The 14743-nt window shown below is 36.1% G+C and overlaps 3 protein-coding genes and 1 long non-coding RNA gene across 5 annotated transcripts; 2 read left to right on the top strand and 2 right to left on the bottom strand.

Moving 5' to 3' along the window:
• The first annotated feature begins 511 nt into the window (after positions 1-511).
• Positions 512-6131, top strand: LOC134200470 (uncharacterized). Its single transcript, XR_009975422.1, has 3 exons — positions 512-1080; positions 3323-3530; positions 4675-6131. It is a non-coding gene; the product is annotated as an uncharacterized LOC134200470 (long non-coding RNA).
• LOC101745633 (heparan sulfate glucosamine 3-O-sulfotransferase 3B1) lies at positions 1316-7961 on the bottom strand. Its single transcript, XM_012695837.4, has 6 exons — positions 6840-7961; positions 5447-5649; positions 4904-4984; positions 4160-4333; positions 3303-3513; positions 1316-3032 (listed from the first exon to the last, which is right to left on the bottom strand). The coding sequence occupies exons 1-6, from the start codon at positions 6945-6947 to the stop codon at positions 2796-2798; spliced, it is 1014 nt and encodes a 337-aa protein (XP_012551291.1). The 5' UTR covers positions 6948-7961; the 3' UTR covers positions 1316-2795.
• A 143-nt stretch (positions 7962-8104) lies between these two features.
• On the top strand, positions 8105-10035 carry LOC101735765 (uncharacterized). Its single transcript, XM_004932487.5, has 4 exons — positions 8105-9138; positions 9211-9448; positions 9582-9761; positions 9874-10035. Exons 1-4 carry the CDS (start codon positions 8987-8989, stop codon positions 9952-9954), a joined length of 651 nt encoding a protein of 216 aa, XP_004932544.1. The 5' UTR covers positions 8105-8986; the 3' UTR covers positions 9955-10035.
• A 1200-nt stretch (positions 10036-11235) lies between these two features.
• Positions 11236-14650, bottom strand: LOC101735625 (hydroxyacylglutathione hydrolase, mitochondrial). 2 transcript variants are annotated; one of them, XR_009975416.1, is made up of 5 exons: positions 13979-14226; positions 13460-13688; positions 12800-13026; positions 12142-12458; positions 11236-11876 (listed from the first exon to the last, which is right to left on the bottom strand). XR_009975416.1 is itself a non-coding variant. In XM_004932486.5 (5 exons), exons 1-5 carry the CDS (start codon positions 14046-14048, stop codon positions 11332-11334), a joined length of 897 nt encoding a protein of 298 aa, XP_004932543.1. In that variant the 5' UTR covers positions 14049-14650; the 3' UTR covers positions 11236-11331. The 2 variants fall into 2 exon arrangements, 1 of the variants encoding a protein (XP_004932543.1); XM_004932486.5 differs by having other exon boundaries at positions 11236-11472; positions 12229-12458; positions 13979-14650.
• Between the last annotated feature and the right edge of the window lie 93 nt (positions 14651-14743).

Raw genomic sequence — 14743 nt, 5'->3', positions numbered from 1 at the left:
ACCTATTATTTATGTTTCTTACGGAAATGGGCTTCTTACGGGCATGGCACAAAAAAGGTTGGGAAACACTGGTGTAGATAGAAACCTTGCCGAACAAAAAATCGAAGTGTCAGGGCTGCTCCAAGTCTGCGGTTAGTCGAGACTGAATGAGTAGTCCGCAGTGCGGTAGTTGACGTTGGTGATGCGCTATCGGCACAAATGTGAAGGTTGCTGTTACGTCGCTGGTCATCAACTTAGAAAGGATTATTCTATAAACAAACGGTATCAAGACTACCAAGGTTCTAGTTCGGAACTTTTAAATACGCAAGATCTGGCTTCTATATGTTCTAATATTATAGCACATAAGTAGATAAAGGCGTGGATGAAACATTTGATTTAACAATTTTTTGTTTTAAATCACCCGCCCTTATTCTATCTAAATATGCCCTATTGTATTCAGTTTAGGTTCAATAAACTGAACCAACTATAGTCAGATTTTTCTAAAACACGAAATTAAAAGAAGACATTTGTTTTTCCATATCTATTTATTCTCACCGTTATCACGGTTAGCCCATATATGTATGTATGTTATACTCTGAATTATGGAGTTTTACGGAAGACGTACATATAAAGTGGTTTTTTGCAGTGCAATTTCGTTTTTTCCATAGATAATACAATTAATGAGTTTTTTCGTAACTGGTTTTAATAGTGTCGATAGTAAACTCTAATATTTGCATCCAGCGTGCTAGTGTTACAAGTAAATAAAAAAGTACACATTTTTATGGAGCCCCCGTAAGCGCATAAACCTTTTTATTGAACATTAAAATGTTTATTAAGATCGGTCTAAGTTAAAAATATAGTTGAAATATATTCGTATGGTTATATTCATATTTAGCTGAGACAATATAAATAATATCATTTAAATCCTTATCGCTAAGTATATTTTGAAAATATTAACATCGACACTTTTCCTTTTTTAGAGTTATTCTTGCTGTTCGATCTTATTGGTGTTCTATTGGATCTTATTGGTGTTGCTTATTGGTGTTCGATCTGAGATCATTAATGAAAAATATCAAAAATTACTTCTCTAGCTGTTGGCATGTAAGTTCCAATTTCGGCCACATACTATATTCTTGCAATTAGACCCTCCTAAGCCATACTACCGTAACCTTAACCTCAAAACATTTTCCAATTTCTGTAAATATAATATTTTCAATGTAAAGATCATTTTACACATCTAGAAATGTCCCGCATTGTTGATAAAGAAAATACACTAAAATTGATTTCAATGCAAATCTGCTTAATAAATTGTAAATTTTCATGTGAAATAAAAGAATTTGTTATAATATTTACAAAATGATTCAAGTTTATTTTTAACATACAACCTCCACCAGCTATAGAAGAAAAGTTTATTCTTAATTTATAACACATTCATAACACTTCAGTCCTTTTATTGATACTTTCAGTTTTCTCCAAATATTTTATTGGACTTTGTAATTTCAGTCAATCGTTTACAAACACAACCGTACATTACGTGAATACAATTATATTATATGTATACATAAGCCTATAGATTGATGAGACTTTAGTCTGAGTGTTTTTTATTTAAATTTTTTCATTTCGTTAATTACATTAGGCGAGTCGTTTTGATAACATTGAACTTGGATCCCATCCATTGTATATTTAGGCGCTGCTATATTGTTCCTTAGTCGCCGAACTCAGGTTTATTTTTGCGATGAGAGTGCCGCTGTCTGTCGAAAGATCTTGCAGCTTAGTCAAAACGAATGGACGAATTTGAGGGTCAGGAGGGGACAGGTTTGCTAACAGCTACTCGAGCATCCGAGGAGGCTTAGCAGTTCAAAGCCTTTTTCTCCCTTTTTTCCTACCAAATCGTCGGTAGCCAAAGATGTTATTCTAACTATGTCCGATTTGGTAGGCAAACTTACGGGGCTCAACCTGGGAGGACATTCTAGCCCAAGTTTAGTTCTACCACCGGATCGGAATCGCGACCCACAGAGAAGATCCTGGGATCATACACACGTATTAAATTGCATACTTTCATTAACATCAAATACTAGACGCAACAGATCCTATCCCTATCTTCAGATATTACTTAAAAGTCTTTTCATTCTCATTCAGTTTTCTTAGGGATCTAAAGAACTAATGTTATGTCGTTACAAAACAACACATTCTAAATCTATTGATATTAATAACTACTGATATACATAATGATATTTAGTACATTGTAAATGTGGACATACCTATACTTAAATTATCTATCTACCTATATTACAATTCTTACCATAAAGCATTCTAAAAATGATCTAGGAACAAAATCATCCTAATGTATTTATTTCCTCACAATCGTAAAAATTGTGAAAATGAAAATAATAAAAATAGGAACTTGAAATCGAATAAGCTACAATTTAACAGAGTTTTAAATAATGATATCTCTGACCGCGCATTTCAGTTTCCATTTTCTTACACTAGGTATTTGAGTAAACTAGTCCTTTAGCTGTTGGGTTTCAGAGCCCATAGACAAACACATTGTTAATGCCGCCGCCATCCACTTCGAATTATGACCTCGAAGTAAATTGTAGCTGTCCCATCTTTCCGACCGGAACGCAAAACTGTCTCATAGCCGAAACAAAGTCACAATACGCATTACATAAAACCAAAACTTAACCATACACATCAAGTTAACGACATTTACCACTATCAGCAACGCGCACACAGAATCACATTTATCAGCTACCACTAAAATTAAGATCACTATGCACCCTTGATAACGCTATTGAGATCAGCAACCACACAATTCAAGGCCACCCAAAGTTAATGCCGGATAATCGATAAAAAATCTCATTTAATGGTCGATAAAACTCGCGGAGTCTCTTCAAAGCGGCCGGGTCGATTCGCGGATGATTCCTTCCTTTAGTTTTGCCCAGGCAGTGTGGGCTCGAACTGCTTTCCGACTTCAGCAGGCAAGGGAAGCCTTTCGCTGAATTAAAATAGAAGTGTTTCTCTGTTATCACGCGCTTGAGGCCGAGGAAGTCCTATAAAAACATATCTAATGACAATACAAAATCATTTATATCAAAACCCAAATTTTTTTATTTTATTTTTATTGCTTAGATAGGTGGACTAGCTCACAGCCCACCTGGTGTTAAGTGGTTACTGGAGCCCATAGAGGTCTACAACATAAATGCGCCACCCACCTTGAGATATAAGTTCTAAGGTCTCAAGTGTAGTTACAACGGCTGCTCCACCCTTCAAACCCAAACCGCGCGGACTCTCAAGAGGTCCTACCACCAGTAAATACAGACCTGTACTTTCGCCATTTCAGCAGCGGGATCGGCAACGAGCCTCTCCCCGTTCACAAGCAGGAGCCTATCTCTTCGGAACCTTCGCAACCAGCGGCGCAGCGGTCGGGCGTACACTCCCAGCCGCACTGGAGCCCACGTCGGGTCCACTGCGCTGCAACCTGACCTGTTACTCAGAGCTAGCTGCTCGAATGGCGCCAGCGAGGGTCGCTTACTGGAGAACGAAACGAAGTATCTGGTTTTTTAGGCGCCAATGATTCTATTGTTTAATGCCTTCGTAGGTAGTGCGTGATCATCGTACCACATGGACGTCAATAATGCCAAAATTTATTATTTTTTCCTAGCGTCAGATTGTCTATAGTAAAACAAATTCGTTTGGAGAATCTTGAGTGTCTAAGATAAAATTTGTTGATACAAAAGGGTTGGTCCACAACTAGCTTACCTAACATAAGTACGTGTTTATATGAAATTGAGTTCTAACCAGATTTCGATGAAGATGAAAATTTTTTTATTGCCTAAATGGGTAGATGAACTCATCGAAATCCATAGGAATTAATAATGTAAATACCGCCGCCCATCTTAAGTCTCAACCGTAATTATTATAAAGAGACCTTAGAACTCATACCTCAAGGTGGGTGGCACCATTTACGTTGTACATGTCTATGAGCTCCGGCACCCACTTAACACCAGGTGGGCCTTGAGCTCGTCTACCCGTCTATGCAATATAAAAAAAAAGTACAACTGCTTCACTGCAGAAAAAGGCAAGGTGGTGGTACGTACCCAAGCGGGCTCACAGGACCAAGCCCTTATCACCAGTAAAATCGATATTCTTCAGAAAATAAGTTCCGAAATTGTCTCACCTTGCCGACTGCGTGTAATCGCTTATAGCTCTAGTGACCGGATCTCGGACCACAGCCAAGAGTTTCACTGAAGGATTCATGGCATAAACCCGTTTTGGTGCCGACTTCGTCACCCAATATGACGGAGTCTTCTCCATTGTAATCTGACCCTCCAATGTTAAGGGCATCCGTTCTCTGAAACCAATATATTCTCTTAGGACCGATTTACGGTAGACAATTTCACGAGCTGATCTGTCATAATTAATTAAACAACAAGGCGCTAACAGCCTGATTTTCTCGTCGGATCTTCTCAGTGGGTCGCGATCCTGATCTGGTAGTAGATTCAGCGAAGCACTGTTCTTATTAGGGCCAGTGTTAGCAATTTTCTCAGGTTGACCCCATGAGCTCACCTACCGTTCCGCGTGAAGTTGGACTACCCCTTAGACTACCAATGATTTGGTAGGCATAAATTCGAAATCACAAATCACATCACTTATAAACAAATAAATTAGTGATGTGCCTTCTTTTTCTTTCAGCCAAGAGAAGTCCACTTCTGGACATAAGCCTCCTCCAAGACTCGTCACAACGACCGGTCCTCTGTTGTCTGCACAGGTATCCGCAACCTTCAACATGTCGTTGGTCTCCCTTATAGGCCTTCCTACCCTAGTCATGTGCCTACTACCATATTATAGCTATATTCGATTGTAAACTAGTAAAATAATCGAATTTTCAAATTCCATTTTGAAAACAGTAACGCAACCTCACCTGTACCACTCGAATCCTTTGTGATAATATTTATCGAAGAAATGGATTTCGGAGACCGCAGCTCGGACGTCCGGATGCAACCTGATATTAAATAGACATTGTAATTTTTTACTGGTGGTAGGACCTCTTGTGAGTCCGCACGGGTAGGTACCACCACGCGGCCTATTTGTGCCGTGAAGCAGTAATGCGTTTCGGTTTGAAGGATGGGGCAGCCGTTGTAACTATACTGAGACTTTAGAACTTATATCTCATGAAACCTCTATGAAATACTAGCTGTACTCGTCCGCTTCGCTGGGCATTTAAAATTAACATTATTATTTCTCACCCCCACAAAAATTATCATCATTAATGCCCCCGCAACTGGTGTGGGGAGACCAACACTCATATAAATATTAGCCTGTCCATTAAGTACACGTATTTTCTACATGGATACCAATTTTCAAGTGAATCGGATGCATGGTTCAGTAGTTATAACGGAACATCCGTAAAAACAACTGTAGATTTATATATTAGTATAGATGTATCTTTATGTCTAAAGGCTACCTTAAGAATTCCAAGAGCGCTCGCGTACCACACTTCTTGACTCCAATAATGAGAGCGTCTGGGAGCCTCCTTACGGGCCCAGCGTTACGGCTCAATCTCGTATACTTGTAGTCTTCAACGTCAAATCCTAGGAACGAAGCGAAACGGAACGCTCCGCTCTTGTACTTTGATATGTGGCTTTTCAAAATCGTTTTCAGCGTGGGCTGAAATTGTAAATGATTAAAACTATGAATTTATTGAAGCGAAAAACAGTAGTTCAGTGGTAATTTAATATGGAAATCGTTTTTTAAAATTGATCTAATTCAAGAAAATAAGCTAAATGGATTCCGGTGATAGATTCTGCGAAGTACGGCTCTTGCTAGGGTTTGTGTTAGCAACAACGTCAGGCTTCTCGCCCGGTGACGTTGATGTAGTCTAGACCACCAACTTAGGTAGGAAAAAAAAACACTAAATGAATAGATACAGTTACGCCTTATAATAATGATTAGGAGGCTACAGTGTAAGGTATCTGTTTTTCTAGGCCCTAATACATTATGATATCATCCCAAAACAGTGACAGACTTAGGCTTGATGCCGCCGTAGGCCCTGTTAATCGCGCCGCCCTTAATGTTATAATAAATTTTAATAATTTAGATTCAATATTTTTATTATATTTATAAAATAAATTTATTCCCTTAGAATAACATTTTCAATGTTTTTTTTCTTCTTTCAATTAGGTAGTTCCTACAAAAAATTTCAGATATATTTTTAATGAAAAAATGCTTTTTAATAAATAATGTTCTGACATTTGAATAAACACTAAAATGATATTTAATACATGCATATCTACGGTATGCCGCCCCTCCAATCATATCGCCCTAGGCCCGGGCCTCATTTTTAAAATTACTATTTCACTATCATATGGTTACAGAGATATCTGCACTCACAACTCTCGTCTTTCACACACTTGAATGCAGGTCTTTTTACAACGCCCCCTACAAAACTAAATTGCCAAAAATTTATAAATTTTAAATTTATTAACTTAATAAACCTTATATTCCAACAAGTATTAAAACTTAGAAGGGCCAATATACGAGTAAGTTAAATAAAATTGAGTAATGAAAAAACCTATCTCACTAGCCTTATAATTAGTATCTTGGGTATGTAATGATCATAAGGCATATCTCTTTTCCCGCGCGGAATGTGTGGTCTTGCATCGCATATTAGTGACCACTTACCATTAAGCAGAGTACGAATGTGTGGTCGTCTGTTTATGAATATAAAAATTTTATAACACCACATTGAAAACATACAATTACTTGATAAAACCATTTCAGCTTTAAAAACGATGTTTACATAAAATAATAAGTCAATAAGTTGTTTAGTTAGGCTGAATAAAATTATGTAGGTATACCTGTTTGTCAACTACACAAAAATTTATCGTATAAAACAAATATAATAGGAACATTATTATGAAATAGGTAAACATAGTTCGTTTTGCAAGCACCGGAACATATTTCATTGCTGATCATTTTTTTCAAAAACACGGCTATTTTTTATTGATTTCACATTATAAATCAATGAATTATGCACAAATACTGCAACATAAACTAAATAAATACTCTAAAACTTATGACTAAAGCTTAATGCAGTGTGGACGGCGCAGTCAACTGAACGAAATTGATATGGTATTATTCTGCAACGATACGATCGATGTATTAACCCGGGAAACAGGCTTAGCACCGCGCAAACGCGATTCGTTCGAGTACATACCTACATTTTAAGAACAAAATAATTCCCGCCAATTTAAGCTACGCCTATTTTCAATGTGTATTTTAAATATAGTCTGCCTCTATCGTAATGATTTTAGGATACACTATGGTTTAAATAAAATTTGCAAGACTTTAGGCTTCGATGACGAAGTAGAGACTTCCGCAACATTGAATATAGGTAATAACATTTTCTCACAGGCTAAATTCTATAGACGTCTTTTTCGTTTATTCTAATTTCAAGTCATACCGATTCCAAAAAAATACCCAAACAAACAATATAGTTAAAGGTATACCTGAAACATATATAGACATTATTAAAAATATATATGCAAACAGTAAAGCAAAAATCCAGTTAGAAACCTTGGGAAAAGAATTCCGAATCAAGCGAGGAGTCAGGCAGGGAGACCCAATGTCCCCAAAGTTGTTTTCAGCAGTGCTAGAGAACGTCTTTCGCAACCTTGACTGGAAACATCTAGGCCTCAACATAGACGGAAGGAAACTAAACCACTTAAGATTCGCGGACGATATAGTTCTGCTTGAAGAAAATCCAAAGGCACTCGAATAGATGATCCAAGCTCTAAATACTGAAAGCTCCAAAGTGGGGTTAAAAATGAACATAACAAAAACGAAATTGATGACAAACTCAGAAATAAGGCCCATTGAAATTGATGGACAAAAAGTAGAATATGTTGACGAATATTGCTACTTGGGTCAGATCATCTCCCCTAAAGATCAAACAACCAAGGAAATAAATAAGAGGATTGCTAATGGGTGGAAAAAATACTGGTCTCTTAAGGAAGTTGTAAAAGCTAAAGAACACAATATGGCAACGAAGAGGAAAGTATTTAATACTTGTATTCTCCCATGCATCACATACGGCTGCGAAACATGGTCCCTTACAAAACACCATAGAGAAAAACTGGGAAAGTGCCAGAGAGGTATGGAACGAAGCATGACAGGAACAAGAAGACAAGATAGAGTTAGCAATGTGCAATTAAGAGAAAAAACAAAACTAACTGACATCCTGGAAAAAACAGACCTCCAAAAATGGAGATGGACCGGCCATATGTTGAGATCTAGACAAGAAAAGTGGAGTCAAATTATAACGAACTGGTATCCAAGAGATGGCAAGAGGTGTCGAGGACGTCAACAAATGCGATGGGAAAATGAGCTGAAACTTACCGCCGGACCCAAATGGAGAAGAGTTGCTCAAGATAGAAAACAATGGAGACTACTGGAGGAGGCCTTTGCCAGAAGGCACACTGAGTTGAGAGACATCTTATAAACAAACAAACCAAAAGATCCAATCACAAAGATAAATCTCACACAGTTTAAAGGGCTAATTATTATTATTATTATTATTATATATATGTGTAAAAGTAATTGAAAAAATTAAATTGGACATGCCTTCTCATATCATCACAAAATTGTAGTCCTTTAATCCAATGCTCAGTTTTTTAGACAGATTAATTTTATTTCATTGTGCTCAATATTTCTTTTCACATTACATAGTATTAAACAATCCATCGAGTTTCTACAAGTTTTTGATCTAGTACAAAATGGATTCCTAGAGTGCTTTTTTGGGGCACACTGATATTCTGCACCAACTGGCATCATGTAAATTTAAGTGAATTTGGAAAATGTGGAGTCCCAAAAGGGAGATGGACCTAGCCATAGATTACATACAATGTCCCCAGTTGTACCAACACTTAGAACATATTTTCTGACAAGCGACAACCGACAAAGAAACTTGATCGTGGTGAACTTTGAAGCTGAGAAATAAATTAAAATGACAGTACAACAGCTCAACTCAAATAATTCTGACGACTCAGATGATATGGTTAGTTTACCGCCCGAAGAAGAAATTTATAGACGAAAATATCAACTGTTATTGGAACGATGTGAAGTCTTGCAACAGGATAACGAAAGAATCATAAACAGGTTCAATTTTCGTGTCGTATTTGTTACTATAGTGATTTAATGTGGAATTAATAACGTGTAATGTTCTTATAGGATACACGAAGTGAAAAAAGTGACTAAAAGGTACCGTAAAGATATTAAGTTAGTGATTGAAAGGTTGGACAGACATGGCGATCCTTTTAGGAGCGCTGTATTGGAAATGGATACGAAATCTGAGACTGTCCAGAGACCTGCTCGTCCTGTAGCGAAAGTACAACCAGTCGCCAAACAAACCGACAAACAAAACGGAGGGAAAAAAACAGGAGCCAAACGAAAAACAAAGGCAGAGAAGGTCAATTATTTATGTATTTTAAATAATTTTATGTAGATTAATCTTAAAATGTATTGAAGTTTAAGTCATGTAAATAATTATATAAGAATCTGCATCTTATTGTAAAGCTAATTTAAATTAATTTACTTTACAGCCTGAAAAAGATCCTAATGCTCCAAAGAAACCTTGTAATGCATTTTTCCAATTTTGTCAAGAACAGAGGCCTTTGGTAGTTGCTGAAGCTAATTCAGAAGTAGGTGCAGAACCATCCAAACAAGAAGTTACTAGACAATTGGCATCAAGATGGAGAGCTTTGACGAATGATGAAAAAAGGGTATGTTGGTTAAATTATAATATGTATAATTATAATAAAATACAGAAGTAATCACAAATTGTTCACTTAGTGTTGGAGAACTAAAACTGTTTACTTTTATATTATTTTCTAGGTATATGTGGCAATGTTTGAGAGGTCAAAAGAGAAATATGCAGAAGAAATGACAGCATATAATATCAAAAAGGAACAATGATGTACCGGCAATAGTATTAAATTCTATTGTGATATCAGCTTTAAGTCTAGGTTAAATTTTGTAAATACAATGTTTTATAAATCTGTTTTTTTAATTGAGATGTCTTGTTTGAGATGATCGATGATGATTGATGATGATACGATTATCTCGTTTTCATCATAACAGTTCAACGCACCACCCTCCACCAGAGTAGAGTTCGGATATACAACCTAGAGCCACTGCGTTCATCCACAATCCGTTTCTAGGGATCTTTTTTCCTATGTACCATCCAGCTTTGGATTGTGCTCCCCTCTGCGGTGTTTACTGAGTGCTATGATATGTACTTCTTCAAACGATGCTTGTGGAGAGTATTTAATGGTAGGCAGCAGCTTGGCTCTGTCCCTAACATTGCTGAAGTCCATGGCAACAGTAGCCACTCACCATGAGGTGGGTAGCATACAGGGCCAATAAAAAAAATTTGAAAATGTCATTGTAAGGTTTATCAGCTTATGTTCGCAGGTTGAAATATCTTAGATTAACAAACAGCAAACTAGGAAAAACTAATATTACAATTAATATTCAGTTGCCCTAAGATTTAGAGATATAAGATCTCCAGGGCTATGAGACTAGTAAAACCTGAGCAACAATATGAAAAACATCAAATTCTTAAAATTACTTGCGTGTCTTCCTCTATAACAGAATCATCAGAACTTTCAGGATCATCTGAAATCCAGCAACAGAATCCTGTGTTCTGTATTACAGCAGTACAATTAGATGAATGGTTTAGAAACATAAGAGTAGTGTGAAAAATAAATTAAATACTAATATTCCTTTTTTTAGATCCAAATATATAAGCTTACCAGAAATCATATATGGATTTTGTCATACAGTAATAGCAGTGTTTGGAAGTTGGGTAGTGGTAATTATTTGATTTGTGGGTTCCAATAAGACGAAATAGTCTTGAAATTAACAATATTAATTTGAGGCAATAAGAATAATGGAATGTGCACTAGGTACCTAAGGCACCATTGAGTCTAGGATTGAAGAAGTGACTTATTATTAATTGCCTTAGCAGTTGAATGAGATGTGGCCCACTTGATGTTAAGTGGTCACTGGACTCCATTTACTAGTGGTAGGGAGTCTTGTGAGCTCACACAAGTTGGTACCAAAACCCTGCCTATTTCTGCCATGAAGCTACAACGCGTTTTGGTTTGAAGGGTGGGGCAGTACTACTACCATACCTTGTTTTTATCTAATATCCATCAGGTATGTAAATTAAATGGCATTATAAATGAAATAAAATTTAATAAAAGAAAACAATTTATTGAATATACAAAAATAAACACCAATATATGCTCCAGAAATGCAACAGTTTTTTTTATTTGTATAAAAAGAGATTTACTTAAATGTATCTTTTTCTAGCCGTATTGCTTTCATAGTATCAATCGGATCATTTTTTCCAGTGTGATTCTGAACTGCCAACTCAGTGACCCTCATGAATGGATTGTATAATTTCTCTTCACCTATCGTAGAAGGCACCTGAAATATTAAGAATATCATTTTTATTTGTCTCTCGCGACTGGATAGAATGTACATTATAAACAACTTTAAAAAGTAATCCAAAGTACAAAAAAGAACTGAATTCTAGTCAGTATTAATGATGGTTCTTAATCTGATTTGAATTTAGTAAGTTCCTGAGGTATGCTAACACAAGGCGAATTAGCTTCTTTTTTTATTGCTCAGATGGGTGGACGAGCTCGCGGCCTACCTGGTGTTATCACCTAAGCCCATAGACATCAAAAACGTAAATGCCACCCTCCTTGAGGCACGAGTTCTAAGCCTCAGTTTTATAGTACAATGGCTGCCCCACCCTTCAACCAAAATGCATTATTGCTTCATGGCAGAAAAAGGCAGGGCGGTGGCACCAACCCATGTGGTTTATACTGGTGGTAGGACCTCTTGGGAGTCCGCACGGGTAGGTACCACCACCCCGCCTATTTCCACCGTGAAGCAGTAATGCGTTTCGGTTCGAAAGGTGGGGTAGCCGTTCTAACTATACTGAGATCTTAGAACTTATATCTCAAGGTGGGTGGCGCATTTACGTTGTAGATGTCTATGGGCTCCAGTAACCACTTAACACCAGGTGGGCTGTGAGCTCGTCCATCCAACTAAGCAATAAAAAAAAAAAAATTAAAAAAGTGGGTTAACAACACGCCCTACTGCTTACTTAGTGGCCAACCTATGAACATTTTCGACTACTTTAAATAATATATGATGTATAATTGTGTTTCATACTGTGGGCTTTCCCTGGTTTCGCCTGTCTTGTGACCAGCTAATTTTGGCTTTGACATTCTCATTAGTAGGTTCTACGTGAGCAGCAAATTTTAAATTCTGCAAAGTGTACTCATGGCCACAAAACACTTTAGTGTGGTCAGGCAGGCTGCTCAGAATTGTTAATGCTTTGTACATTTGATCTGCCGTGCCTTCAAAGAACCTGCCACATCCGCCTAAGAAGAGTGTATCCCCTGAAAATGAAAATGATTTAAAGAGTTTATAATTATTTTTACTAAGTTTAGCATGATAACTACACTTACACTACAATATCATTGAAATAAATTTCAATTAAAACTCATTCTCAGAATATGTAGTGTGTTCAAGTTAAATTATCAATATTATTACTGTGTAAATAGATTTTTAGTGTAATTTATACAACTATAGTTTTCAGATTATTTATTCTATAATTTATCAATTATCAGAGTGAAGTTTTATATAAACATTAAACTCCACAAAATGTTACATCATTCATTAATGTATTGGGTAGTAATGTACCGCTTTTTAATTACATATTTATATTTACTACACTCACCGGTGAAGACAACTGAATCGTTACCTTCTTCTGGAGCAGTTACGAAATAACATATATGCCCAGTTGTATGACAGGGTGTAAAAAGACACTGTACATTCAGGTTACCGATTTTAAACTTTGTATTGTGCTCAACTTTTTTTGTGAGGGCTCCGATCCTGTCGTCACCTCCATAAACTATTAAACCTGGACGTTCTTTGATGAGATCTTCATTTCCACCAGCATGATCCCTAGAAAAGACAACATTTTTAAGAGTTTATAGGAAAGTTCACTTATATTATTGTTTGATTTAACAAAGTAAAATAAATGAGTCAATAGAATGTTTGACTAATTTTAGTAATTTAATGATTTGGAATACATGCCTGAGCCGTTACTACATATTTTAGCCACTAGTACATCCTCAGACTTTTTAGTGAATATGAATATAAGCCAAATTAAGGTGTTATTTATGAAGACAGCACTGTCTGCAAAATACAAATTGAACTCAGCTGGTGTAGAGTCAAAAGAGGATTACCATCATTGCAGTTGCTTTCAATGAATTTATAAAATATGTTGTTTTATTCATGTTTGTTTCAAGAAAGGTTCCCTGACATGCTCCATTTGAAAGTTAAAATAATCGGGCAACTTATATCATCAAGGTAGCTGTTTGTTTATAAAAATTACCAATGATGATGAGTAGTTAGAACAGTAGTCAAATTTACACCCTGTTCTTCAACAGCTTTTAAAACTGTTTTAGGTTCCACAGGATCAACAATAGCAGCTTCCTTTGTTGCCTTGTCTACAATCAAGTACATGTAGTTGTCCTGGAGTGCTGGCAGGATTTTTACATCCATGTTTTTATACTGGTGGTCCTCTTGGGAACTGTGAGCTTCCCTTTGATTGCGAATTAACGCTGGAAAAAATTGTTTTCTGTTTTTTAGACTTTTACTTTTCGTGGATGGCTGGTGGTAAATTGCTTGGGTAACATTTGAGCTTAAAACAGTTACTAGTAGACAGTAAAAAATAATAATAGAAAGTTTATAAAATTACCGGTTTATGCCGCGGTCGATGACGTATGGGTGTGTTAATCACAAATATTTATTCAATACCGCTTCATACAATTTTCATTAATATGTTGTTAGGAGTGTAACTAATTAGTCGGCGAGTTTTTAACCTTTTTTAAAATAATAATATACTACATACCTCGAAAATAAAGTTTAGTTATTCGCTGAGAAAGGCCAGACGGCAACGAATTTACGAATCTGGCAAGCATTGAATAAGTTTTTTTAAAAAGAATAAAGTTTATTGATGATGTTTTTGTTGGTCATTACAAAATATCTAGTGGTGTTTAATCTCAAATCACAGATTTTTTGTTGTTTATCTACACAAATTATAATCAGTCTTTTGTTCTTATCAGTCACGAATACCCATATTTTTTTAAGGGATTTTATGACCTGGTAACTGAGACCTTTAAGTCATGTCTTATTTTAATTTATATTCATATTTTTATGAAAAATGATATTATGGAGTGAAATGAAATGAAGATGATTAATTTGAAACATTAACCAACTCGGATGAGATTAAATGAAATGAAATGGGATGAAATTAATCTCAGTAAAATGGTGGTCATTTACTAAGACTTTTTCTGTGGACTTTTTGGAGGATCCCGAGAAGTTACGTCCAGCGGCTTTGTTTCATTTTCCCACATTTGTGCACTTTCACAGATATTAAACAGTTAATAAACCACCATTATTACACATTTAAACCCGAAGAAACACTAAATAGACAAAATAAAACAAATCACACAACTCCACTCCTCGCGTTCCCGCCAAAAAGTCCACGAATACCCATTGAGGGATGATGGATAGATTTAAATTAAACTTAATTATGGTTATGATTTAATATTTGCGTGAAATATGTAAATCGTAAATCCTTCAACTCACAACGTGTCGTATAGTCGTAATATTG

This window comes from Bombyx mori, chromosome 17 (assembly GCF_030269925.1).
Source record: "Bombyx mori chromosome 17, ASM3026992v2".
In the NCBI taxonomy this organism is placed as follows: Eukaryota; Metazoa; Arthropoda; class Insecta; order Lepidoptera; family Bombycidae; genus Bombyx; species Bombyx mori.
The sequence above is the reverse complement of the archived record's forward strand: the minus strand, read 5'-3'. Positions and strand labels throughout refer to the sequence as shown.

Coding starts and splice junctions, on each gene's coding strand:
- LOC101745633 (XM_012695837.4), bottom strand. CDS start 6,947: ATGAAATATGTTCCGGTGCTTGCAAAACGAACTATGTTTACCTATTTC. Junction 4,985..5,446: donor GCGCTCTTGGAATTCTTAAG/GTAGCCTTTAGA, acceptor ATTTAATATCAG/GTTGCATCCGGACGTCCGAG. Junction 4,334..4,903: donor AAAGGATTCGAGTGGTACAG/GTGAGGTTGCGT, acceptor TATTGGTTTCAG/AGAACGGATGCCCTTAACAT.
- LOC101735765 (XM_004932487.5), top strand. CDS start 8,987: ATGACAGTACAACAGCTCAACTCAAATAATTCTGACGACTCAGATGAT. Junction 9,139..9,210: donor AACGAAAGAATCATAAACAG/GTTCAATTTTCG, acceptor ATGTTCTTATAG/GATACACGAAGTGAAAAAAG. Junction 9,762..9,873: donor TGACGAATGATGAAAAAAGG/GTATGTTGGTTA, acceptor ATTATTTTCTAG/GTATATGTGGCAATGTTTGA.
- LOC101735625 (XM_004932486.5), bottom strand. CDS start 14,048: ATGCTTGCCAGATTCGTAAATTCGTTGCCGTCTGGCCTTTCTCAGCGA. Junction 13,689..13,978: donor AACTAAACTTTATTTTCGAG/GTATGTAGTATA, acceptor AATTTTTTCCAG/CGTTAATTCGCAATCAAAGG. Junction 11,473..12,228: donor GAAACCAGGGAAAGCCCACA/GTATGAAACACA, acceptor TTAATATTTCAG/GTGCCTTCTACGATAGGTGA.